At 38.7% G+C, this 27,478-nt stretch overlaps 4 protein-coding genes and 1 long non-coding RNA gene across 5 annotated transcripts; 4 read left to right on the top strand and 1 right to left on the bottom strand.

The window, feature by feature from the left end:
- Window positions 1–332: 332 nt before the first annotated feature.
- On the bottom strand, window positions 333–5,137 carry LOC131989336 (butyrophilin-like protein 10). The gene is made up of 5 exons (XM_059354525.1): window positions 5,083–5,137; window positions 4,788–4,877; window positions 2,971–3,312; window positions 2,591–2,875; window positions 333–589 (listed from the first exon to the last, which is right to left on the bottom strand). Exons 2-5 carry the CDS (start codon window positions 4,855–4,857, stop codon window positions 333–335), a joined length of 954 nt encoding a protein of 317 aa, XP_059210508.1. The 5' UTR covers window positions 4,858–4,877; window positions 5,083–5,137.
- A 1,045-nt stretch (window positions 5,138–6,182) lies between these two features.
- On the top strand, window positions 6,183–8,298 carry LOC131989337 (sialoadhesin-like). Its single transcript, XM_059354526.1, has 4 exons — window positions 6,183–6,224; window positions 7,364–7,612; window positions 7,693–7,935; window positions 8,171–8,298. The coding sequence occupies exons 1-4, from the start codon at window positions 6,188–6,190 to the stop codon at window positions 8,296–8,298; spliced, it is 657 nt and encodes a 218-aa protein (XP_059210509.1). The 5' UTR covers window positions 6,183–6,187.
- Window positions 8,299–14,261: 5,963 nt separating this feature from the next.
- Window positions 14,262–19,691, top strand: LOC131989338 (sialoadhesin-like). The gene is made up of 8 exons (XM_059354528.1): window positions 14,262–14,292; window positions 15,319–15,579; window positions 15,976–16,218; window positions 17,303–17,548; window positions 18,029–18,157; window positions 18,300–18,359; window positions 19,298–19,345; window positions 19,684–19,691. Exons 1-8 carry the CDS (start codon window positions 14,262–14,264, stop codon window positions 19,689–19,691), a joined length of 1,026 nt encoding a protein of 341 aa, XP_059210511.1.
- Window positions 19,692–21,186: 1,495 nt separating this feature from the next.
- On the top strand, window positions 21,187–25,083 carry LOC131989339 (high affinity immunoglobulin gamma Fc receptor I-like). Its single transcript, XM_059354529.1, has 6 exons — window positions 21,187–21,217; window positions 21,450–21,509; window positions 21,994–22,254; window positions 24,484–24,729; window positions 24,860–24,919; window positions 25,013–25,083. The coding sequence occupies exons 1-6, from the start codon at window positions 21,187–21,189 to the stop codon at window positions 25,081–25,083; spliced, it is 729 nt and encodes a 242-aa protein (XP_059210512.1).
- Window positions 25,084–25,279: 196 nt separating this feature from the next.
- Window positions 25,280–26,935, top strand: LOC131989153 (uncharacterized). Its single transcript, XR_009395938.1, has 4 exons — window positions 25,280–25,355; window positions 25,532–25,582; window positions 26,479–26,518; window positions 26,748–26,935. It is a non-coding gene; the product is annotated as an uncharacterized LOC131989153 (long non-coding RNA).
- Window positions 26,936–27,478: the final 543 nt, after the last annotated feature.

Consider the following 27,478-nt stretch of genomic DNA (forward strand, 5'->3'; position numbering starts at 1 on the left):
AATGAAAAAATAGCTTTGTTAGAGCAATCTAAAAAAACTTTTCCATCTTCCTTTTTTCCGAAATCTTCCTGCGTTTTTAATATGGGAGCCAATGAGGCTGTTGGTGGTGTTGGTGGATCATCTGTGCGTCCTACGCCCAAACTATAACTCTGACAGCTTTACCAGAGGATTGTGAGTGAGAAGACTCATTTTCCTACGTTTCTATGTATAAATTATTTCTGTAGAGTGGAATTTGCGGCCTGGAGCACAGTTTAAAATTTATTTTTTGGCAATTGCTTCTCTCCCTCTACACTCTGGCGATGATGTCACACACTGTGACACACTCATGACATCTATAGTGAGAATGCTATCCTGAAAAGGTGGGTTTTGAGAGAGGATTTGAACTGAGGGAAGGAGTCAATGTTTCGGATGTCCGGTGGGAGTGAGTTCCAGAGTTTGGGAGCAGAGCGGCTGAAAGCTCTGCTCCCCATGGTGGTAAGCCGGGCAGGGGGGACAGTTAGGTGGATGGAAGAGGAGGATCTGAGGGAGCGGGTGGAGGTGGCAGTGTGAAGGAGGTCAGACAGGTAGGGAGGGGCAAGGTTGTGGATGGCTTTAAAGGTATGAAGTTGATCCGAAAGTTAATTGGAAGCCAGTGGAGTTGCTGTAGGATGGGGGTGATGTGGTGGAAAGAGGGGGTTTGGGAGATGATACGGGCAGCTGAGTTCTGGACCAGTTGGAGCTTATGGAGGGATTTCTGGGGGAGGCCGAAGAGGAGAGAATTACATAGTGTACACACACCGGCAGTAGCCCCCGTGGCCCTTTCAGAATTTCCCCAGAGGAAATTTTCTAGTTTATTCTATTGTATGTGAATGTTTCTGCATCCTGGGGTCCCTAAACAGTCTGTGAGCTGCATAAATTGGGTCTGACTGGAAAGAAGAGAGAGACTCTTGTGGATTCAATGGGCCTGATTTCTCTTCATATGTGATGATGTTAGTCCCTAAATGTAGCCATTTCAACTCTCAATTCTGAGGCTACAAAGAAGATGTTATATACTATATAAATGATAATCCAAACTAGAAAATTTCCTCTGGGTAAATTCTGAAAGGGCCACGGGGGCTACTGCCGGTGTGTGTACACTATGATGAGATTCTTCAGAGATTTCAAACTATGCCCTTTAACCTCAAAATGTGTGTGTGTGTGTGTAGCGAAAATCGCATAAAGTTACCTGGGTGTGTGTGTGTAGCGAAAAATCGCATAAAGTTATGCATGTGTGAGGAGTGTGCGTGCTTACGTGCATGTGTGTGTATCTGTAACTGTAATCACATCAAAGATCAAAGCAATCAACAGAATTAACTGACACCTGACAGTGACAGCAGCCGGTGGACAGAGGTCCAGAGGTGGACTGCAATTTCTGGCCTCGAACAGAAAGCATTTTTGGCAAAACCATAATACCTATCATTGATCCGACTTCACTTTGAGCGTCCTGAGTTCTTCCTGAACAGCTACATATGTTTTTTTTAAGAAAAATTAAAAAATAGCTTTGTTAGAGCGATCTAAAAAAACTGTTAAATCTCAGACAGCTCAGAAATCTTCCTGCGTTTTTAATATGGGAGCCAATGAGGCTGTTGGTGGTTTTGGTGGCGAATCTGTGCGTCGTACGCCCAAACTATAACTCTGACAGCTTTACCAGAGGATTGTGAGTGAGAAGACTAATTTTCCTACGTTTCTATGTATAAATTATTTCTGTAGAGTGGAATTTGCGGCCTGGAGCGCAGTTTTAAAATTTATTTTTTGACAGTTTCTTCTCTCCCTCTACACTCTGGTGATGATGTCACACACTGTGACACGAACATTCCGTGCAATACACACCCATTATAATCTCAGAATTTCTCCAAAAATGATCATGGTCATTGAACAGGGATTGATAGAAAACTATATGACCTATCGAAACGTGGATTAATACACCGATACACAAGACTTGGACCAGTGCTGGGGAGATTGCCCCGAGGCCCTAATAACAGCAGCGTTTGCCAAAACCTGCAGGGGTTTAGCATAAAGCATAACATTTCCTCATATTTATAGTCACCTTCCTTCTAAACTAGCATCATATTGTAATGTAGTTGGTACCAATAGATGCCTAACTTAGTTGAGCTTTCAAACTGTACTGTAGTATGTTGTATGTTACAAGTGGTATATTTCACTGTTACACTTAATGTAAGTCTTCTGCTTTAGTTAAAGGCCCATCTGTGACTATCTGGGTGCAGCCACAGCATCCAGCCAGAGTCTCCTTGTAAGGTAATAAAAATCGTGCACTATTCATCGAACTGTGTGAAGTCACAATTCTGATTTACAGAATGTTTAAATACGCCCTGACACAGAGACAAAAAGGGGAGAGAACTCAGGGCTTTATTGGAGACGGGACAACTCTTTTTGCGACAGCCCTTAAGATTTGACAAGTGTTCTCCTGCTGTACCTAGGCAGTGCAATTTGATGTCTGATAATAAACAAGACTAAAAGGAACATTGACGTGCTCTTTGATTCATTTTCTCACTCAAGAGATGTAGTAATTCCACTACACTACAGCTTCTGAAAAACTCATAATAATTTTTACCTGCAACAGTGATGTGTGTCTCTGTGGTGTGGTTGGTGTCCTTCTGGTGGACTCTACAGGTGAAGCTGTTGCTGTCACTCTTCTCCACAGTCACTCTGCTGCTGACAGTATAGAGGTCATCAGGACCTCTGACTGTCTCTGTAGGTCCAGCAGAGAGGAGCTTTCCCTCACCGTCCAGCCACAACACCTCAGGCTCTGGATACCAGCCAGAAGACTCACAGTCTAACAGCAGAGTCACTCCACTGGCATCTTTGGTGATTCTGATAACTGGGGAGGAGACAGCACCTAGACATGGAAGACGAGGATGTTTTTTTTTCAATCAAACCTAATTAGACATTTAGTCGTAATGTTTACATTACAAATTCATTACGCCCACGTACCAATAACAAGTCGAACAGTCGAGCCTTTATACATCTCTGGAATGTAGCATCTATATGATCCGTCATCGGATAATTTAACTTTAGAGAGTTTCAGTGAAAGGTCTCCACACTTCAGCTTGTCAGCAGACACTGACGTTCTCCCTATGTATGACGGGTTCTGGTCAATCAGAAGCTCCACACCATCTCGTCTCACGTGGACAAATCTGGGGTTCAGGTCAGCTCTGGACCACTCCACAGCCAGGGAGGCAACATCCACCGCAGGGTGCAGGTGACACGGCAACATGGTGTCATCACCAACCATTGCCACTATTGGCTGAGATGGACCAACCACCTGAGACTGACCTGAGGAGGAAAGAGTTCTGGTTATTTATGTTTTGATTAATGCCTTTGTTAGATATGTGTGTTTCATATAATTCTAGTAATTAGTAACCAGTGCTGCACTACTGTTATACTGTGGATTTCTTCTTATTCCTCTTCCGGACGCAATTTCATCCCGCTACTAGTCCTACAACTTGAAGAGTTGCAGGACAAATTATATATCAAAAGGTGCGGTTTGATCGGGATCAGTGTGCTATTACTTTTCTCTAAAGAATACGAAGTGCCCACAATTTTGCATTGAAATGAATGGGACGGCCCAAGAAAATGAGCGAAAATGAACAATAATTGGAGATTTTTAAACGTCTACTTCTTCGGCATAATTTCACCTAGAGACTCCATTTAAACTTTAAACAGTAGACACAAGTCTTGTGTATCGGTGTATTAATCCACGTTTCGATAGGTCATATAGTTTTTTATCAATCCCTGTTCAATGACCATGATCATTTTTGGAGAAATTCTGAGATTATAATGGGTGTGTATTGCACGGAATGTTCGTGTCACAGTGTGTGACATCATCGCTCAGAGTGTAGAGGGAGAGAAGAAACTGTCAAAAAATAAATTTGAAAACTGCGCTCCAGGCCGCAAATTCCACTCTACAGAAATAATTTATACATAGAAATGTAGGAAAATTTGTCTTCTCCCTCACAATCCTCTGGTAAAGCTGTCAGAGTTATAGTTTGGGCGTAGGACGCACAGATGTGCCACCAACACGCACCAACAGCCTCATTGGCTCCCATATTAAAAACGCAGGAAGATTTCAGAAAAAGGGAGATGGAACAGTTTTTTTAGATTGCTCTAACAAAGCTATTTTTAAATTTTTCTTAAAAAAAACATATGTAGACGTTCAGGAAGAACTCAGGACGCTCAAAGTGAAGTCGGATCAATGATAGGTATTATGGTTTTGCCAAAAATGCTTTCTGTTCGAGGCCAGAAATTCCAGTCTGTCCACCTCTGGCTGCTGTCACTCTTTCATCAACAGCTGCAGTTAATTCAGTTGATTGCTTTGATCTGATTGCCTTTGATCTTTGATGTGATTACAGTTTCAGATATACACACACACACACACACACACACACACACACAGGTAACTTTATATGATTTTAATTACACACCCACATACACACACACACACACACACACACACACACACACACACACACATTTTGAGGTTAAAGGGCATAGTTTGAAATCTCTGAAGAGTCTCATCATAGTGTACAGACACCGGCAGTAGCCCCCGTGGCCCTTTCAGAATTTCCACAGAGGAAATTTTCTAGTTATTATTTTTTTGGATTATCCTATTTTTCTAACTCTGTTCTGCTCTATAAAAAACAACTGGCTGCATGACATGAGTGTACTCTGTTCTGACATGACTGCAAAGTACCTGTATAAGTTTTTATTGCCACATGAAAGCTTAACTGTTGTATTTGTGTGCAACTTACCACCGCAGGAGCGTATTAGGACCAGGAAGAGAACAGCAAAATCAACAACCAACGAACTGAAGATCTTCATTTTCACCAAATTTTGAAAAGCTGGAACACAAAATCAAAGATGTCCTTTGATGCATCCGTTTACTGTCGAGTGCTGTGACTCAACAAAAAAAAAAAAAAGGTTTATAAAAGACTCAGTGATGGTCGATTGGCTTTTTACAATGTTAAAATCAGGTCATAGTGAAAGGTTTGGGAGCATAGCACTAAAGTAAGGTATCAAAACTTAAAAAAATCTTTGTTAACCTACCTGTCGAGAGTTAAAGACGGCTCACCTCAGTGGAAAACAACGCAGCCAAAGTCCACTCCACTCATAAAACGATGTGTACTTTAACCTCTCATGCCAGTAATAAAGACACAGTGAGATTTGATATTAACCTGAAGCCAACAATGACTTGATACATTGGTAAATAAAACATGTATTTGATAGAATACGTGACAGCACATTAGTCTTGCCGTTTCTTTAGTATTTGTATTAAAAAGACAGTTTGAACTAGTTATGAATGTCTTTGCCAAACAGGAACGTTGTAAAGAGAAGCTCCTTATGACGGTGTGATGCTAGCTGACTGACTGCAGAGGGCAGAGTGAGACCAGTATGACTGAATTCAGTCTGTATGTACAGTGCATGTATAGTTTGTATAGAAAACCATCATCAACAACACACATGACGACTAAGAGAAGCCAAATGTATTTCTGCTGTAAAAGGAAAACAGTGGACATGATTATCCGTATATCCCAAAAAAACTCTCCTGCGGTTGTTGGTGAAAAAAAGAAAATATCTTTTTTAAGCTTAGCTTAAATTTCTATATTTTTATATTTGCAGCTCAATAGCCCAACTAGTTCTCCTGATGATGATGGTATTGCCATGAAAATTGAAAAAAGCTTCTGTATGACTATAACTCAGAAGCATCTCTCTCACACAGACCTCAAACCAGCTGTTGCCTCTGTTATCAGAAATAAGCTGCACAGCAACTTTACTTCCCGGCTGTTAGTCAGTCAGCAGCAAGACAACATGGAGGCTGCAGCTCTTTGCTTCAGACTGAGTGAGTACTGAGACGTCTCCAAATGCTCTGTGATAAACTTTACACAGTTGTAGTAAGGCCGAAATGGAAAAGAAAATGGAAAAATATACAGTTAATAATAATATTGGTGATGGTTTTTTTTATCAGCATACTGCAAAAGGGTCAGGCAAAATGCAAAGTATGATTTATGTTTTTAGGAACTGAGATATTTAGCCTCTGTTCAAATATTAAACATTTTTGATAATATGGTATATAAGCTAACTGACATGGATGTACTTTTATAATCATTTACTTTGCCAACTTTCTTCTTTTGTGTTTTTAGTGATAAATGTAATGCTGATGACTGGTCTTTGTTGTTCACAGAATGCTGGTAAGTAGTTATTAAGTAATTCATTACTAATGAGAGAAGACTCAGTCAAAGAGTTTTAAAAATATGCATGAAGTGGAAGTGTCCAGCATGATCTGGCTACCGCCCAAAACTTTTCAACTAACTGTTGTTGATCTAATGCAGGGATCAACCTCTTCAATTAAAAAAAAAACATTTTGGCCAAAATGGAAAAGAAAGATCCATCTGGAGCAGCATCTTTAAGCCTTAAAGTAGTTTTTTCCAATTTCTTGACACAGATCAAACATACTGCTAATCCAGAAGCACTTGCCGTGAAAGAAAACAAATGTCTGTTTTCCTCAGAGATTTTCTTTTTTGGGATTTTAAAATCCATAGCAGTTTGGCAAAAGTTTGAGGAGAAGGAGCAGATATTCATAGGAGATGATTCACATTTAAGTTGACTAAAATTGTCTTTTTTTCCCCGTCTATAGGCTAAATATTTTTACAATTGGATAATGTAAGAATCACTTTAGGTCAACAAAAATGTAAAATTAGAATTAGAATGTAAACAAATCACCTTTATCAAATTCCATATATTTTTTGTCAAAGCAACAGGGAGCCACTAAAGAGGGGCCAAAGAGCCACTTATGCAAACAATCCTGTACTTAAACACTGCTGCTGTCCTGCCAATGCTTGAAATAAAGCTGTGTGTTGTTTTCCTGCTTAAGGGAAGGAGAGCATGACTTCTTCACACCGAATTCCATGCTGGTGGCACGTAATATATGAAAATGATGTGTCACCAGAACGAAACAGTGTAGCGTTCTCTAAATAAATACATGTAAAAGTAATTTGTTGTTAAGTTTTCTAATCATCTCATATAATTCTGTGGGATCAGGCTGCTAGTGGCACAACAATTAAAACAATTCTAAAACTGGGAAGTTTTTTGACCCCTCACATCCAAAAAAGTACCTTTATTCCTTGGTTGGAGTTGCAGTTTGTTTTCAGCAGCTGTTTCTGTTCTGTGGCTGTATCCACAGCATTAGTAGCATTAGTTAGCATTTAGTAACGTCTCATTATTTTAAAATGTTATTTATAATGCTGTAGTTTTTGTATGTTTTGAACAGCAAATATTATATATGAACAAAATCTTTATGTTTAATTCTCTGTCTCTGCTGTGGATGCAGTCTATCCCCGTGTTGTTCCAAACACACAGCAGCTCTTTGAATACGAGACTGTTGTTTTCAACTGTGAGGGGCCTGTGACTGGCTGGAGAGTGATGAAACAGATCAAGGCAGGCGAAACGATATGTGCTGCTAACTGGGACACATCAACAGAACCGTGCACCATTAAACCTGCCTTCACCTCTGACAGCGGGACGTACTGGTGTGAAGCTGGAGAGAAGAGAAGCAGCTCCATCAACATCACGGTCACTGGTACGTTTAACAGCTTGTTTATTGGTCTGAAGACAGAAAATGTGCACATGGTTCTAACTTTTGGAAACTATGTTGTTCAGCTGGTTCTGTGATCCTGGTGAGTCCAGCGCTTCCTGTGATCGAAGGAGAATCTGTAACTCTGAGCTGCAGACAGAAAGGAAGCTCTAACCTCACAGCAGAGTTCTATAAAGATGGCTTCCTCATCAAGAGAAACTCTACAGGAAACATGATCCTTCAGACAGTTTCCAAGTCTGATGAAGGACTGTACAAGTGCAGCATCTCTACGACTGAAGAATCAGAAGAGAGCTGGCTGGCTGTCAGAGGTGAGACATCAACTGTTTTACTAACATGGACAAGTATTGTTCAGGTTATGACAATATGAGCTCAGCAGAAACATTTTTGTCAGTTTTTTCAAAGTCAACAAATGCAAATTTGTATTCAGGGCTTATTTCACATATGAAACTTTAAAAGAGTTTGATCGAGATTGATTGTGTAGAAAACGTATTACTATATACCCATGTGTCATATTTTAAAGCATGTTTTATATTGTCCTTCCAGCTTTTCACAAAGACTCGCCCTCCACTGATGTTTGCTGTTCTCATGGCACCAGTCTACGGATTTCTTTGATCATTTTATTGCTGGCTCTGGGGTCGCTGGTGGTACTATATTACTGGAGGAAACGATAAGTACAGAAATAAAGTTCTTATTCTCCCAGTAGATTTAGGTTAAGTTGTTCCGGGGTTGTTGACTTTGCTGAGTCTGCTTCATGTGTTTTGTTGATTTTGATAGGTACCCAGACCTTTTGTCAATCCTTTCAACAATGTATTATGTTTATATAAAGTCACCTTCTTACCATGTGAATACAACAATAAAGGATAACTTCATTTCACTCTAACCACGGTGTGATTTCTGTCATGTGAGCCATGCTTTCTACCAGTCATAAAACATGTTTTATCACCATTGTTTGGGGCCATCTCATCTGCTGCTTGGTCAGCAATCTTGGGTGCTTTTCATGTGAAATTCTGAAAAAAGCTGCTGCTTTGTAGAACCTAGTTAGGCCTTATCCTTTTTCAAAGGATTGCATCTTCTCCTTGTTTTGGTTTTACAAGAGAGAACCTTTCAAGGATGAAGACAGAAAGAGCAGAGCTTCCTCTCTAAGCCTCTCTGTGACTATCTTCCCAACATGATCCCAACTCTCATATACTGATGACAGAAACACAAGTGGTCAGGGATGGCATGTTAGGGCGCTTCACAACCAAAAGTTTAGTCCGTTTCAACCAAACTCTGGTGATTAAATCCTTGTTTTGGTTCATTTGGTTGCTTGTGACGGTCCAATTGTCCTCTGGTGCGGACCAAACCAACCGGTCCAAGCCCACTTGCAGATCGCGTCTCGGTCCATTTCCAAATGGAACCTAGTACGGTTTGATTGCTGAATGTAATCCGACCACTTAAAGGAAATGAACTGAAACTCAGTGGATTGTGGGCTACCTGCTTTGTTTACATTTTTCACTGCCAATTTTTCAACCAATAACAAATAAATGTACTCATTTATTTGAACATTTGAACATTTGATTTATTTGAACTACAAAGAAATGTACTCATACTAATGAGTACATTTCTAGCTCTCCACCTTAGTACACGCCCCTCTTCAAATATGTATATATATTTTATTTCATCTGCTTACATTTCTGCACTGTGAAACCAGGCTAAATACAAAATGAACCAAATGTATCAATATCACTCTGATTCGGATGAACTAAACGGACTGGGGTTTTGAAAGTGGCCTTAGTTTCCCCTTGTAACAAGGATAGTGGCTTCTCAAAATGACCGAATGAGTCCACAAAAAAAGTTTGTCTTGTCTTGGCACCAAAAATACTACATTGAGTTTGGGCAACAAAACTGCTTGGTTATGGTGGAACAAATGGAACAAATTGGAACAAATAACAGGGTTTGAGTTAAAATGACTGACTGGACGCAGCTATTCGGGTAATGGAGAACACAACAAAGAAAATAATAACATTGCCTTTCAGTTCCACACAGGACAAGAAGATATGTCTACAGGGTCAAAGTCAGTCTGATCCGTCTACCAACCCTCCTGCTCACCTTAAAAGCACACTGAGCACCTTATATCACATGCAGTGGATTTGAGATACACTAAAACAGGGCTTGAGATGTAGATTTAAAATTAACTTCCTGTGCAGCAGGTCTTGCTTCAACTGACTTATTTTGCATTGTGCATAAATTACCACAAGTTCTAGTGACACTGAACAGTACTAAGCCATCCAAATTATAACAAGAGATAACATATAATAATACATATATAAATGTTTAACCCATGATTTGTGTACAAGAAAATAATCGCCCAAAAGTCAAAAGAACTTGTCGGGCAAAAAAGTCAATAAACTGCACGATGAGTTAACACTGTGTGGCTTTCCCTAATCTGCACAGAATCAAGTTCTCAAGCTATTCAAAGCTTCGTCCTCAATGTGCACCTGTGGTCTTCAGCCTTGTCACAGCATCAGTTTATTTTTAAGAGGTATAATATTGTTAAAGTGTAAAAGTTAAACCACACGGCTATCTGTTACACGTCTGCAGAAGCTGCTGATGAGAACAGAGCTGCTGCAGAGTTAAAATAAACTCACTGAGGTTAACTGCAATGGTAATGTTACAGTATGTGTGACTTGAAGCAGGCACGATGAGTTTGTGTACGTGAACCATCCCATGAATGTCTTCATTAACCCATTAAGGCCTAAAGCGCCTGGAAAAAAATGCATGGAAAACCTCTGGTCGATTTTCAAAAGACCCTCTAAAACCTGAAGTTTTTCTGGAAATTCAACACCTACTAAATAATAGATTTTTTAGCCTCTGTAGCAGATAAAAATGAAATTCAAAAAGTATTTGAGAGCTTCTACCCGTGGCTTTTGTCCAAACCTTCAATAAAGTTTTTTAAAAAATCAACAAACTCAGCAAATGTTACATTTGTCTGAATAAAAATCCTATGCATAATACTAATACATGCCCATTAGCAAGATGCTAACATGATATGACCACTGGAAGAACAAGACATAGTTCTCATTAGCCTACTCTAATAAATAATAATAATAATAATAATAATAATAATGAATAATAATAATACATTTTATATATTGCACTTTTCAGGGTACTCAACGACGCATAAAGTAATATAAGACATAAACAGTCATGATTTCTTATATCATCATCACAATCAATTAGTATTATTATCAATATTAATATATTTTTAATAATATTATTATTATCTCCAGATTGCCACAAATCTGTCTGTTCTTCGGTGAAAATATGTCGTCTAAAAACATTTTCCTCATCCATAAATCTGGTCGATTGGTTCCGAGGGTTCAAAGTCGGATCAGCAATAAAATCATCGGTGCTGTTTTCATCAGATCTCTTCCGTCACTTCCTGCTGAGCTCCTCCGCTATAGTCGTCCTCCTCCATGATTTAAAGTTCCGGAAAAGTCCCATGATGCATTGCGACACTCCCGCATGTATTCTGATCATGATTCTGATGCATTTCTTTGGCCAAGAGACCGAAAATAGGTGGAAAAAAATACAAATACTACAAAATGAGATATCCGCTGTCCCGGCCTTAATGGTAGAGTGACGCAACAGCGATCCCGGTTTCAATGGTAGAAATGCGGTAATGCTTTCCCGTCGTCAATGGGTTAAACAGTGTTATTTCAGACAATGCTTCTATTGATGTATCTGACTTTAATTAAACTTTCACATTGAAACAACGCACTCTATAAAGTGAGCTGATGACACTTAATGACCTTTATCACTGAATGAATCAGCAGCTCTGAGCAGTGCTCTCCTCACTGGTGACGGAGAGCACTGCTGTCAGCTCAGCTGTGGCAAAAACTACTGCTATTACTTATGTAGGCGGGATTTAAAAAGTATGTACAACAAGCCAAAAGTACATTTATTGCGGAAAGTAACTTTGAAAACAGGCATTGTCGTTGGAATTTTAATTTTCCAATTGTCCTTGAATGGATCACGAGTTATGAACGTAACTCAAGTTTCCCTAAAAATTGTGATATTTCTGGAAAAAATCCCTTTAATCCGTGTTTATTCTCATTTAAAATGACACCAAATGAAAACATGTGGGATTGGTAGGTCCTGTTAAAAACTGTGCTAATTCCATAAAGCTGCAGGACTACATTTCACATTTTATATATGAATCATTGTTTTAACTGATAGACAGACTGCACAGGATTTAATACAGCCCCATATTCAGAAACATAACATATTCACCATACAGTTTATGATTCACCATATCAGATATTTTAAACAATACTTTTACTATACATTAACCATACTTTAGGCTGTTTATTTTGTTATAGCCTAAAGATCTCCTCACCTTTGTGTCTCACAGCAAACCTGTCTCCTACAAATTATGTTTGTATATTAGTGTTTAATAATTAGCCTCAGTTGTGTGGTGATAAGGTAATCACTGCCTGGATTATGTTAGGAGACAACACTTTTTTGAGTGAATGAAACACTGATTTTCCTCATTATGTTAATAAATGTAATTTATAGGAGACAGTAGACACCTGAGACACACACCTGACACGCCCACACCTGGGCTAACGTTACACACAGTGTAGTGTAGTTATCAAGCATTATTAGCTGCTTTCTTAGCCTGCTCTAGTGATTTTATTAGCCCTTACTAACACAGAAATATCTTCCTCCTCTTCTTCCTCCAACTCACTCTCTCCGTCATTATCTCGGCTAACGTTAGCCGGACCGTTAGCGTCCTAGTCGGAGGTCCCGCTGTCTCTCTCTCCTCCCGTCTCCTCACCTAGCAGTGCGGTGAAATAGTCCATAATTAACTCTGTCCAGTTATCATCACATGTGGCACCTCTATTTCTGATTAAATTGAAAAGTTTTGCAATTTTCTCCTCACATTAATCAACTAGTTAAGCCAGCGATCTTCACCACTATCTGAACCACGTCATCCAGCCTGTCTGTGTGCCGCCAAAAACTTTCTGACAACGTTACGTTTAAGAGCTTAAAAACTATACTTATCATTTGAATTTCATATTAATGTTAACCTTGTCTTAAAGCTGAGACTTTAAATGGGTAAATGGTAAATGGGGTGCACTTATATAGCGTGTTTATCCAAAGCGCTCTACACTACACACTACGCTTATTCACCCATTCACACACACATTCATGCTGGTGTTAGGGGCTACCAGGGCACACTGGTGCCACCTGCCACCATTGGGAACTCATTCACACACCGATGGCATCGGGAGCAATTTGAGGTTCACTATCTTGCTCAAGGATACTTACTTATTTATTCAGAAATGCATAAGACCCCCAAACAGCCCAAAATCACTTTTTTCATGTTTAAACATGTTTTTACAAGAACGGGCTGCTGCGACTTCCGATTCATTTTGATGGAACGCATGGATCACATTTGATATACTGCAGTGAAATACAATGTCACAGTAGTAGTCAAATGTAAAAAGAGCGGGGGAAAAACCCCACCCTGAACCAGCTCATTGGGGTTGAGAGGATTTTTGAGGCTGTTCTTACAGTTTCTTACTAAAATAAACTGTGAAGTTTTGGAAATTCTTCAAACAAAACATATTTTTTTATACCCAGTGGGTTATGTTAGAAAAATTGCATGAGGAAACCTTGAAAATTGATAATCTGTCACCAACAGAAAAAAACTCACCATTTTTCTGCGCAGTTCGTTGATGGGGAAATGAAGAGCTGGAGACGTCCAAGTTTCTCAGTTTAACATAGTTTTATTACAATACGTCAAAAAATGTGCATTTTACAGAGATTCTCCGGGTTCAAAAACTCATGTCCCTGATACAAACAGACGTGTTTCAGTTGGTGAAGTCTGAACCACGACTCTCTCCCTGAACCCATTAAAATACTAACATTTGTTTACAAAACATGCTGGTCGATTTCCTCCAGGAAGTCCCGCCTTCTTGATCCGCTGATTCGCCAGTTTTAATCAATACAAAGCGGCACGTCATGCCAGCTGGGCATACGATCTTGCTGCCCCGGACAAGGCCATCCTGACCTGGCTTCTTCTCCAGAACATTCAACAAAAACCTCCTGCCTTGTCAGTCTTACAGAGATATCATGTCTTACAGAGCCAAAGGATTTTCACTGTCTCACATAGATTCTAAAAGTGTAAAAAATATGAAACAGACAGTGAAATATATATTATAACATTAACACACAAACATAATCATTGTATCAAAATCATATTGCCTGATAAATATAAATGCATAGAGATATTTACCAAGGCTGACCTGATAGTCACGCACAGAGTCAGACAACAGAGACAGACAACAGGGAAGCAGAACTCAAGCATAAAATAATTTACCAATATAGAAAATAATCAATTATTTTAACAGTTAACTGGTATTGGCTGTAGGTGATTAAAATTATATCATATCATCATATTAAAATGCTGATGTTTATCTATAAAACATTTTGAAATAAAACAAAACAAGTAGTTAGTTAGTTGCCTCAGAGCAGCTCTGTCTCACAGAGAAACTCAGCCACCAGAAATACTCTGCAGGAAGAGGAAGTGTTGACTGACTGTGTGTGAACTGTACTTCAGTGTTCAGACAGTCGGCAGCGAGGAAACATGGAGGTGACGGCGCTCTGCAGCAGGCTGAGTGAGTACTGAGGCTGCCTCAGCAGCATTTTAATAATACCATCATTGGTGTCTCCACACCAATCATGTATGAGCCTTTTTTAACCATCAGATGTGAATTTACATGAAAAAGTGTCTGAAATACAGATATCTTGTCTCTTCAGTGATAAATATTCTGCTGTTGCTGCTAGAACAAGTTCATCACTGTTACTTTCACAAGGCTGGTACGTAATTCAATGTGTATATTCCAAATAACTGTATATACAGTGATGGAATATAACTAGTACAGTTACTCAAGTACTTAAGAACAATTTTGAGGTACTTTTATGTCATTTCATGCTTCCACTTCACCTAACTTTTGAGGCAAATGTACTTTTTACTCCACTACATTCAGCAGACAACTTTAGTTACCTTTCAGGTGGAGAATTAACATAGAAACATGATACATTTAAAGTGATTAGCTATTTTTTTTAAATGAAACCTCATAACAGTATGTTAAGTAATGAAAATGAGCCCTACATCGACAGCAGTAAAACACTGTTGACATAAATGCATCAATAATAATAATCCAATAATATATTTAGAATACATAAAAGATAATCTGAGTGAATCCATTATGCAAAGTGAGTACTTTTTACTTTTGATGCTGATACTTTTGTACTTTTACTTCAATGAGTTTTAAATGTAGTGCTTTTTCTGTACTGGAGTAATTTCACAGTGTGTATTAGTACTTTTACTTAAGTAAAGGACCTGAATACTTATTCCACAACTGTTTGTATATGCAGTTTATATATGTCCACATTTACAATTCAGTAGATTCAAGATCGATCTTTCAGCGCAATACGGGTTGGGTTTTGAGCTCTAAAGACTTAAATGCTTATTATTATTATTTTAAATCCAGTTATGACAAACAGAAAAATATGCCTAACTTCATTTAGTTCTGAAAAACAAGTCTTACAATACACAAGCTTTATTTTTTGTAGTGACAATTATAGTACCATGGATAATTGTAAAATAAAGATACCTCTTATCTTTTCTTCTTTCTCAGATGTGACCTTTCCTCGTATTGTTGTATCCAGACTGCAGTTATTTGAATATGAGTCTCTCTCTGTGAGTTGTGAGGGCTTTTTTAATGATCTGGTTGAGTGGAGGGTGATGAGGAAGATCAAGGGGATCTCTACAATATGTAACACCGACTGGGAAACTAAAGGGCCCTGCACCATTACTACTGTCTTCTCAATGGACAGCGGAGAATACTGGTGTGAAGCTGCAGGGAAGAGAAGCAGAGCGGTCAACATCACAGTCACACGTATGTTCAGCATAAAAGCTACTCCAAGAAAAGCATTAGATAAAGTAATTGATTAATATTATGAAGCTGACTGAAAAGTAATACAATTTACATTTGACATGATGAATGTGAACTTAAACCCAAGAGATAGTGAGCTAAATGTTGTACATTTCTTTTTTTAATATATTGATTTTAATATTTACCTGCTTAAAATGGGAGGAAATTAACCTATTTTTGTATTTAGTTAGTATTACAGTATTGTAATTTGGATGAGCATGATATTGACCTCTGAAGCAGTCATGTACCGTTATAACTGCATGATTTATAACCTGATATCTCTGTATGTGCCAGCAACCGTTTGAATTAAATTAGTTTTAACATATTAAAATGTTATTTTTTCCCTCACCTGTCGATCAGTCATCGACTCTGTGATCCTGGAGAGTCCTGCTCTTCCTGTGACCGAGGGGGAATCTGTGACTCTGAGCTGCAGAAACAAGGAGACGTCCTACTTAACAGCTGATTTCTATAAAGACGGCCTCCTCCTCCTCGTCAGAGAGAACTCAATGACCATCCGCAGAGTCTCCAAGTCTGATGAAGGACTCTACAAGTGCAGCATCTCTGGAGCTGGAGAGTCAGCAGAGAGCTGGCTGGCTGTCAGAGGTGAGACTCATTAATGACTCATGACAAAAATGATAATGATTATGATTTGCCTTTGATCTGACACACTTAAACACTCCTTGCAAATGTGGCAAGGAGCGGAGTAATCTAGAGAGTTTGGAAACCCGACAACGCCACCTGGGGACTTGCACCCCAGGATATGAAACTGAAGGTATTAATTAGTATAAGGACACAGGTAAGGGACTGAGGAGGCAGAGACCGTAGGATAAAAGGAAACAAATATTTTTATTGGAATAAAGTGCATGAATGAAACTTAAAAATAATACTGCTGCTGCGGAGAGGAAAACAAGAAAAGGTTAAACACAAGGCGGGTCATAAGAAATTATTTTATTAACAGAATAAATGCTAAAAGGCCGGCTAACAATACTAAGATTTAAGGAATGATAACAGAAAACTAAAATCAGTGGGCTGGGGCCCCAGAGGGAGGCATACTACAGTGTGGGGGTGCTCCTCCTTAAGCTAGGGTTGGAAAACACAAACTACACACACACACACACACACACTAAGAGTGCCCCAGTGACTACTTGCATGCACGGCGATGTGAGGTCCTCACCACGGTGCCTAGCCCCCCACCTGATGACACCCAGGCCACACTGAAACTCAAAAGAAATGACAAAAAGTTAACAAAACCCACAACCCAATCAATAAACAATTATATTGTAAAGGTAAATTAACAAACAACAACAAACATACTTAAACAAACCAAACTAAATAAACAAAAAGCAACACAAAGAAAGCAAAGCAAACAAAATGATACAACAGAACTGCACCAAAACAAACCTACAAGACAAAAGAAACACATGTTATTGAAAAATCAAAGCTAATATCACTCAAGCAGGAAAAAGGGGACCCTACTCACCACCAGCCACACCAGCTCAGAAAGAAGCTGGAGGAGGCCATTTTGAAATCTTATATACCCGCCCAAGCAGGGGAGGAGCTAAGGGAGGTGCTAATGGGGAATGGGTTGCGTTCAACCCCCACTACACAAACAATTATCTCTTCAAAAAGTCATCAAGAGACACATACACATATTAAAATTGTATTTTCTTCCTCACCTGTCGATCAGCCTTCGACTCTGTGACCCTGGAGAGTCCTGCTCTTCCTGTGATGGAGGGAGAATCTGTGACTCTGCGCTGCAGAAACAAGAAGACGTCCAACCTTGAAGCTGTCTTTTATAAAGATGGCCGACTCATCAGCAGCAGCTCTACTGGAGAGACGAACATCTACAGTGTTTCTAAATCTGACGAAGGACTCTACAAGTGCAGCATCCCTCATGGTGGAGAGTCAGCAGAGAGCTGGCTGGCTGTCAGAGGTGAGAGATGCCTCCAAGTTTCAGTTACAGATCATGCTGTGTACCTTAAAAGTTGAAAGTAATTTCAACATTATCACGGTCCCAGACTGGTATTAGTTGCACGGTATGTCCCGTCTGAGTGAGCAGATGTTCCACTATCCTCAGTAACTCAATACAAACTCTTCTAGAGGATTCTCTCTTTCTTATCTTTCCAGAAAAAGTTAGTTAGTTGGTTTCCATTCATATTCTAACATAAATGAGTATTTACTACAGAGCTGCTGTTATAAAACTAATTCTAAATGATTTATAGCTTGCCATGATGGGTTTGTTGGTAGATAATCATCAGGTGGACACCAATATGACTCCAACTGTTTGCCTGTATTTCAGCCAAATCTATATGTAAATTGTTTTCCATAAACAGTGAATTATTTCATCATTGATATAGAAGTTGAGGAGACTTTGCAGAATATTACATAACATGGCTCATATTTTTTTCCCCAGGACACCAGGAGGCCAGTCCTGTCCGTCCCTCTCCTCATGTCTTCACTCTGCTGTGGATCATCGTTACCTTTGTTCTGCTGGCTCTGCTGCTGCTGTTCCTGCTGATGCTTCACTTTACAAACCTCAAAGGTACAAAAGATTTACATAAAGTTGACACTTGGTTCAATTAGTAATTTAACCATAAAATGTTACACATTACATTTTAGCAATACATATACTCTGGAGCTTTATTGCTGATATGGTGATTTAATGTGTTTTGGTATTTTCTCAGTTCACACAGGTTCTTCAGTCTCTCCTCCATCTTTTCCAATGGTCTCTCTTATACAAACAGGTGAGTAACACCAATCCACTGCATTAGTGGTATATTGAAAAACCGACTGACTTCCAGTGCTTGTCCAACTGGTCACACAAGAATTGGACAGTTAGACGAGATATTAGCATGATTTCAAGCAGAGAGTTTTTCCGTGGAAATAATAGTGACATATTTTTTATATTATGATTCTTTCAGAGTCTGCAGAGACCACTGCAGCTGATCTACACCCAACAACATGTGATGTCATCACAAACCAGAGAAAAACAGAAGGTGATCAACTTGTCACTGGCTAAAACAGAATGCTACATTAACTGTAACATCTTTTGATTTTTTTATGTTTCTGTCCACAGAGACATATGATGTCATCACAATCCCCTGGAATAAAAAAGGTGACTAACTTGACAACAGGTCAATGCTTGAGACAGTGGTTATGTACAAGTATAAAAGGTGGCAAACCACTGAATTAATTAACTGACATTTGTGAAACATAAGCTTTGTTAGTTGAGTGCTCTTTAACATTAAAAAGTCTATAATGTGAAGCTAATCAATACAAAACTAGAATCAGGTTTATATTAGAATGCAGTTGATCCAATTGAAAATTGTATTAACAAGGTGAATTAAAACATTACATAATGATGACAGTAACAATAACTATGATTCCTACACTTAAATCCAATATGGTGGACATTCGTACAAGCTTTAAACAAATATATTTAGCTGGGTATCATTTGCATAATGAAGATGGAAAATGCATACAGCCCAGAAGTGAGCCCTGGGGTGCCCCACATGCAGCAGCAAACTGTGGAAAATCCCCAACAGAAACATGCTACCATTAAACAATTTAACATGGACATAACAAGAATTGGTCCATGGCACAAACTGTAAATGTTATTGTGGTTACATATATAATCTGTATTTAATGCCTCTCAGTAACTCACACTGTCTCTCTCCATCAGAGGAGGATGAACCCCGGACTGCAGCTGTTTACTACACTCTGAGCATGAGTAAGACAAATATCATTAAATATGACTCAGTGGAGATGTGTTGTCTGTTATACCCAGATATATAGATTCTGTCTGATGTAATTCCATTTCTTTTCATTACAGGACAAGGAGTAGCTAGCTCCACTGCGATGCCAGTTCTCTCTGCAAGTGTAAACCCACTTTTATTGTGTTTCTGTTATGATACAATCAATGAAGCAAGAATAAATACATTGCATTACAATGCATACATACATTTTTCTCTGCGATTGTTACAATAAATGTTTTACTTGATAGTTTCAGTAAAACTTGCGTTTTATCAAAAGCATGTTTTTGATATTTTTTGGTTATGTGTCTTACAGGTAACTGAGAGCAGAGACACCAGACTGAACGACACACAGTAAACACTTTAAAACTCGTACAATCACAGCCTTTTAATTAGCTTTGACTCTTTCATTTATGTCGTTTGACTGAATTATAGTAGATTATTGTGTTTCATATGTACAGACATGTAAGAGTATCAGATGATGTGTTGCATGCATTCATATATTATGATGTCTGTATATTGATGTATGCATTGTTACATGAAAATGCCCTGCACACTGTAGTCGTTTGGTTGAAAGGTCTCTTAAAATGACTCTGAAGTCATTTTAAAAGTGGGCTGGTCTTTATCTGAGCTCGTCAGCTAACTAGCATCTGGGTCTATTTTTATTAGAGTGGAACAGTGAAACCACATGTTCTGTATGCTCAGCTTGGTCACGTATCTGAAGACATTTCTATTTACAAATGCAGAGCTGCTGCAGATGTTAAATACATTCATTGTGGTTATTAAAACATGAGGCTTTTCAGCTCAGCTCAGTCTGACCTCTAGCAGACACACTGGGTTTATAATAGCAACTGCAATAGTGATAGTATAGTTAAGCAATTCATGTAGATAAATAATATTTACATAAAATGAAATAAATTAATGCAGCTGTTATTATGGTGCATTAACAATAAAGGTCAAGCTTCAACATTTTCAGTTTATATTTTTGTTCCTACATTTGTATGTGAACAGTTTTAAAATTGCATTTTAACTAATATTTTTCAAGTGTAACAAATATGTCTCAATTTCCTTTACAACATATCTGTGTAAAGGCTGGCTGGTACATTCATGTACATTATAAAGAGTAGAGTGGATTTAAAAAAAAACCAAACGGCATGTGTCCTTTTATTGCACTTTGGTTTTCCTTCAGTCTGGTTATTTATGACCTGTTATAACTGTTCTAACTGAACTTTGGAGCTGCTTCCTGCTGTAGCTGGGAGCTGTATAAAAATACCACAGTAACAGATAAGTCAGCAAGGAAGTGGTATCAGTACAGAAAATGTAAAAAAAAATAATCCATGTCTTTGTCAAAGTGGCTACTTGCGTATGGTGTGATATGAGGCTGGTTTAATGCAGCAGGTAGACTGAGGCCTGGTTGAATTGATCACTATTGTGTGTGTGTGTGTGTGTGTGTGTGTGTGTGTGTGTGTGTAGACATAGACTATATGTTACCTGAATACAACATGTTTAATGTTTTATCCTAACACATGGACCTGTCTGGACTGAGCAAAAAGAAGATCTTATAATGGTGGTTATGATAAAAAATTTTTATTATAGATTATTGTTTGTGTTGTTTTGTATATTTTTTTGTACGTACAGGACATAACATATCCCAATGTCCAATTAAACAAACTGCTATTGACCATAGTTGGTGAAGTAACTTTTTTTTATTTTTGCAAACTACTGTTTCCTGACCAGCAGAGAAACAGGAAGAGGAGGAGATTCTCTGACTTACAGTTTAAATGTAGTCTTTAGTTCAGACAGTCGGCCGCGAGGCGACATGGAGCTCACCGCTCTCTGCACCAGGCTGAGTGAGTACTGACGCAAATGTTCTCAAAGATATATATTGAGTCATTGTCAATTAATAGTTGCTTAAATGAATAGTTCCTTGGTTTCAAGGGCAAACAGATATAGTATTTTATAAAAATGTGCTGACTCTATTAGAAGCATGCAGGTAGCATATGCAATAGAGAGTTAATGTGCTCATTGAACATTTTTAGTTATGTTCCATCTGAGACATTAACCATTCTCTTTTCTCTCCAGGTGTCACCGTGTTGTTGCTCCTGGTCACACAAGTTGACTTCAGTTATTCTGAAAGAGCTGGTAAGTAGCAGTTTGATAATCATTCAAATCTTGCACTGTGATTAGCCTTCAAATATATCAAATGATTCCCAATCTGGAACTCATTAGCAACAGAGGGTTTTATAAATTTCATCTTAAATATTTAACCTTCAATTTGTGTTTCAAGTAGTAAAACCTGAATTAGTGGCATGTCTGAAAATAACACACCAGTGAGAAGCAAAAGATACATACATTTATTCTTTAATGTTTCAATTGAACGTGAACAAAAATTTGCTTTCAAAAATTACTCACAAAATATTTAAGTGTTTCATAACTAAAGTCTGTGGGCAAAATTGGACATAGTACAGCACAAATTCAAATTTATGTGGCAAACATTTGTGTTAATTGACTTAAAGAAGCTTTTGCATGAATTTTTAAAGCAGTAAAACCATCTCATAATAGAGGACATTTCATTGAGCACTTTTTGGTTTAATAACCTCATTCTTTGTGTGTGTCACATATGCAGCCTTTCCTCAGGTTGATCCAAACAGTCAGCAGTTCTTTGCCCATGAGTCCTTTTCTGTCAGCTGTGAGGGACTGGAGGGACTGACTGGCTGGAGGGTGATGAGGATGAAGAAAGGTGTTACTCAAACATGTGGTGCTACCTGGTCAACATCAAAAGGACCCTGCCGAATTAAAACTGCCTATCCAGAGTATGACAGTGGGGAATACTGGTGTGAGATGGGAGGAAGAAAGAAAAGCACCACTGTCAACATCACCGTCACTGGTAAGCAAATACTTAAACTGTAAGTACGCAAAGTTGGATTTTTAATCTGTGGACTCAGTTTGACATTCAATTATTTTAATTGGTTTAGTTCTTATCTCTCAGATCAGTTTCTTTTGTAAGTATGGATACATACTCCTCCAGAATGCATAAAATCAAGTGTGGGGTTCCCCAAGGGTCAATTTTAGGTCCAATTCTTTTTAATCTGTATATGCTTCCCCTTGGGGACGTCATCAGGAGACACGGCATCAGCTTCCACAGCTACGCTGATGACACACAACTGTACATCGCCGTGTCTCCTGATGACTCTGAGCCCATTGATTCCCTTTTAAACTGTATTTTAGATATCAAGTCATGGATGGCAGTGAACTTCCTACAGCTCAACCAGGACAAAACAGAGGTTTTAGTCATCGGTCCTGAAGGCAAGAGAGAGAAACTTTTACCAAAACTACGAGATTTTAAAACTTCACAATTTGTAAAGGACGAGAAACCTCATTTTTGACTCTGAGCTCAATTTTATTCAACACATCAAAAATACAACAAAGATAGGTTTTTACCATCTTAAGAACATAGCCAGAGTCCGCCCGTTTCTCTCCCAGGCCAACACGGAGGTGCTGATGCATGCTTTTATCTCTTGTCGTTTAGACTATTGTAATGCCCTGCTCTCTGGTCTTCCCAAAAACAGCATCCACAACCTACAATTATTACAAAACTCAGCCGCACGCGTGCTGACGAGGACCAGAGGGCGGGAGCACATTACACCGGTTTTAAAATCACTGCATTGGCTCCCCGTGTGTTTCAGGATCGATTTTAAGGTTCTTTTATTAGTTTTTAAATGTCTTAACGGTCTTGGGCCATCTTATCTATCTGATATGCTTTTATCATATCAACCCTCACGGGTCCTGAGGTCCTCTGGCACCGGCCTTTTAATCATTCCAAGAGTTAAAACTAAAACCCACGGGGAGGCTGCATTCAGCCATTATGGCCCACGCCTATGGAACAGCCTGCCAGAGGACATCAGGACCGCAGAGACTGTTGATGTTTTTAAAAGGAGGCTCAAGACCCACCTGTTTGGTCTAGCTTTTAACTGATTATTTTACTATTTATTTATTTATTTATTCCCGTTGTATTTTAGTTTTTATCTTTAATTTTCTATCCTGTTGTCTTTTAGTCTTTTAGTTTTTACCCTATCCTGTTGTCTTTTAGTCTTTTAGTTTTTATCCTGTCCTGTTGTCTTTTAGTCTCTTAGTTTTTATCCTGTCCTGTTGTCTTTTAGTCTTTTAGTTTTTATCCGGTCCTGTTGTCTTTTAGTCTTTTAGTTTTTATCCTGTCCTGTTGTCTTTTAGTCTTTTAGTTTTTATCCTGTTGTCCTTTAGTCTTTTAGTTTTTATCCTGTTGTCTTTTAGTCTTTTAGTTTTTATTCTGTCCTGTTGTCTTTTAGTCTTTTAGTTTTTAGCTCCAGTGTTCCCTCATGGGGGCCTCCTCACTGGGGGTGTGTTCAGTCTGTCCGTGGCGATGTGGTCTTGGAGACTCCCTGGGCCCGGGGGACTAGAACTCTGCACCATGTGTGGAGTCCGCCCCGGTCTACCCGGTCTATCCTTGGTGCCTTGCCATGTGCTGTGTGTGAGTCTGAGTGTGTGTTTGTGTGCGTGTCTGTGCATGTATGTATATGTGTACGTACAGATGTTTATATGTGGGGATGGGAGGGTTAGGTTTTGTCATTTTTATTGTCTGTTTTTATTCCTATTTTTTGTAAAGCACTTTGTGTTATATTTATATGTATGAAAAGCGCTATATAAATAAAGTTTTTGATTTGATATTTGTACAGAATGAAGTCCCACCTGACATACAGCTTTTATGTGGTGACATCAAGTCGTATCCAAGGTGCACATGCACTTAGTTTCAGTTGGCAACTCTAAATTGCCCGTAGGTGTGAATGAGAGCATGATTGAATTAATTTAATTCAATGAGAGCATGATTAAGCTTGTTTTTATACCTTGCCGAGCAATAACAAAAGGAATTTAGTACATTGTACAATGATATTAAAGAATCTTGAATCTTGATTGTCAGCCCTGTGACAGTCCTGTCCAGGATGTACCCCACCTCTGGCCCAATGTCAGCTGGGAAAGGCTCCAGCCCCCCACGACTAGAGTACGGATAATCGGTTAAGGATAATGAATGAATCAATGACTGAATTAAATATATTTTATAAAGCTGCTGTGTGTTGTTCAGATGGTCCAGTGATCCTGGAGAGTCCTGCCCTCCCTGTGACGGAGGGAGACCTGGTGACTCTGAGCTGCAGGAAGAAGCAGACGTCCTCCAACTTCACCGCTGATTTCTATAAAGACGGCCACTTCATGGACAGCAGCTCTACAGGAAACGTCACCATCCACAATGTTGCTGAGTATGATGAAGGACTCTACAAGTGCAGCATCTCTGGAGCTGGAGAGTCACCAGAGAGCTGGCTGGCTGTCAGAGGTGAGATGAACCAGTTTTTTCAAAATAAATCTGATGATGCTCTATACCTTACCTATATCACGTTCAGAGGGATTACAAATGTCGACTTCTTTTTTTAAAGATATTTTTTTCTTTCATCATATAATGATAGAGATGGAGCAGAAAGGGGAGCCAGAGGGGAAGACATGCAGCCAAGGACCCAGCCCCAGTGGTATGGTTTCTCCACCAGGGAGCCCCCACAAATGTCAATTTCTAACTGCTTGTAACGTGCTATTCAGTGTAATTGAATGTGAATTACAAACAGGAATAGTTACAAAGCTTAACTCTTACAACCTTAAAAGGGTGGACTGGTTTGGTTTGAACCTGCTGGCCTGAAGAAAATAGTGTTTTGAAAACAATGTTGTTAATTGAAATTTTTCAAAGCAGTTTAAAATTAGGAAATAGATGAAAAAAAAACAACAGTTTGGAATGTATTTTTAAGGATTAGGGTCTTGTCTTATGTGTCGCAGTAATCACTCCTGCAGCTGATGAAGAGCCTCATCAAGCCTTTAACCTTCCTCTGCTGCTCTGTGTTGGAGCTTTCGACATGGCCCTGCTGCTGCTGGTGGGGTTACTGCACATTCGGAAACATAAGGAAACCACCACAGGTACAAAAAATAAAAAGACACTTTGATTACTCACACAAAGGTTGATTGAAGATGGGTTTTTTTTTTTTTAAATTGTGAGAATTTTAGAAAAACTCAAATTCTGTTTAGCCTACAGTAAGTCTGTTCTTATTGTTCCTGATTTCTTTTTTGGATGTTTGTATTTTTCTTTCATACAGATATCCCGACTTCTGCTTCCTCCTTCCAGTCTTTCTCATCTATATACACAGGTGAGTAACTTTTAAAATAACATTAGCCAGATAGTGGAGCAGCTAAGTGCTCATTTTTGCCAGAATCTTTCAATTTATGGCTAGCTTATTGTCAAGTGACCCACAGATACTGCTCATGCCAGTTTCTATGCGTATATCACCCAATAAACCATTGTATCACTTAACTGCTCCACTAAGGTGTCGGCCATCTTGAAAAATGGCCGCTATCTTGGAATTTCAAGTAACTATGCATTGCTTATTGTGAAGTGACCCATGGAGACTGCTCATGCCAATTTGTATGCTTGTATCACCAAATAAACCATTATATCATTCAATTGCTCCACTAAGGTGTCGGCCATCTTGAAAAATGGCCGCCATCTTGGAATTTCAAGTAACTGTGGGTGGTTTATTGTGAAGTGACCCACAGATACTGCTCATGCCAATTTTTATGCTTGTATCACCAAATAAACCATTATAGCATTCAATTGCTCCACTAAGGTGTTGGCCATCTTGAAAAATGGCCGCCATCTTAAAATTTTAAATGTCTCGGACAATTTTCTTGTCAAGTGACCCATGGAGAGTGTTCATGCCAATTTTCACGCTTGTATCATAAACTGAAAGATTATATCACTTAGCCGCTCCACTAGACACACTAATCAAGTAAAAGTTCTAAATTATACTACTTCGGCCAACATTTATATACATCTATACTGAGGCATGTCAGATGGTGTTATGAATGTCATTATATTCAGTGTAAATAGAGAAAAGGCTCATTACCAAAATGGGGGATAAAACATGTACCTCCATTCACTTTGAAGAATTTAAAGAATGCATGCAAATGGCCTAATTGTGTTTGGAAGCAATTAAATACATCTTGTCAAGGAATTGTCTGTTAAGATGTCTTTTCATTGTTTCAGTGGCAACTTATACTGTCACCAAAACCCAGGAGGGAGAAAGGTAATTAACTAGCAGAATGTAAAGTTGACTTGCCTTCACATAAAAGTTTGCCGTTAAAATGGTGAGCACAACTGAATCGCTAATCTGATATGTATGGAAGTAAATGGGTGGTCAGTATTTGATTAATGTAAAATCGGGCCAGACTTCTCAAGAGAAGACTTGTGCACTAAAGTAACAAAGCATTATTTCCTCATGAAGACATTGTTGTGTGTTCTTGTTTGTCTTGCAGCTTCCTGAGAGCAAAGACAGCTGACTGAAGGAAGGAGAAGTGTGTCTTTTTCTTCTTTCAACAAGAAAATATCCATCCAAGAGCATGATAAGAAATATGTCAAGAAGCAGCTGTAGATATTGCAGTTATTGCTGATTGTTAACGGTTAACGTGTGACTTGTATTAAAGTAGATATTCCCGGAACAGAACATGAATCTTTGTCATCATGTGAGAGTGAGAGCTTCAGCAGCGTTGTCTTTTTTAAGAGCTATCGGTTCATGAGAGGTTCACCACATTGTTCTCTCTGCTCCGTTCTCACGTCTGAATGTTGGTGAGAACGGAGATGCTGCAGGTTCTAAATACGCTCACTGTTCTCTCTGTGGTCACTGTGTGATAAACGTTTATGTAATATTAACAACATGAGTGTTATAAACCATGATACATGCTGAACATTTGCTCAAGTTAGATTGCTAAGAATATTGTGCACATTGGTGGCAAGTAACTAAGTACATTTACTCAAGTACTGTACTTAAGAACAATTTAAAGGTACTTGTACTTTACTTGAGTATTGCCATTTTATGTAACTTTATACTTCTACTTCTACATTTTGAGGCAAATATTACCCCACTACATTTAGCTGACAGCTTTAGTTACTTTTCAGGTTCAGATTTAACATAAAAAACATGACACATTTATAGTTATTAGATATTTGTTAAAATTAAACCTCATATCGTATGTTAAGAAGATAAAAT

The sequence above is a fragment of the Centropristis striata genome, chromosome 17, assembly GCF_030273125.1.
Source record: "Centropristis striata isolate RG_2023a ecotype Rhode Island chromosome 17, C.striata_1.0, whole genome shotgun sequence".
Lineage (NCBI taxonomy): Eukaryota > Metazoa > Chordata > Actinopteri > Perciformes > Serranidae > Centropristis > Centropristis striata.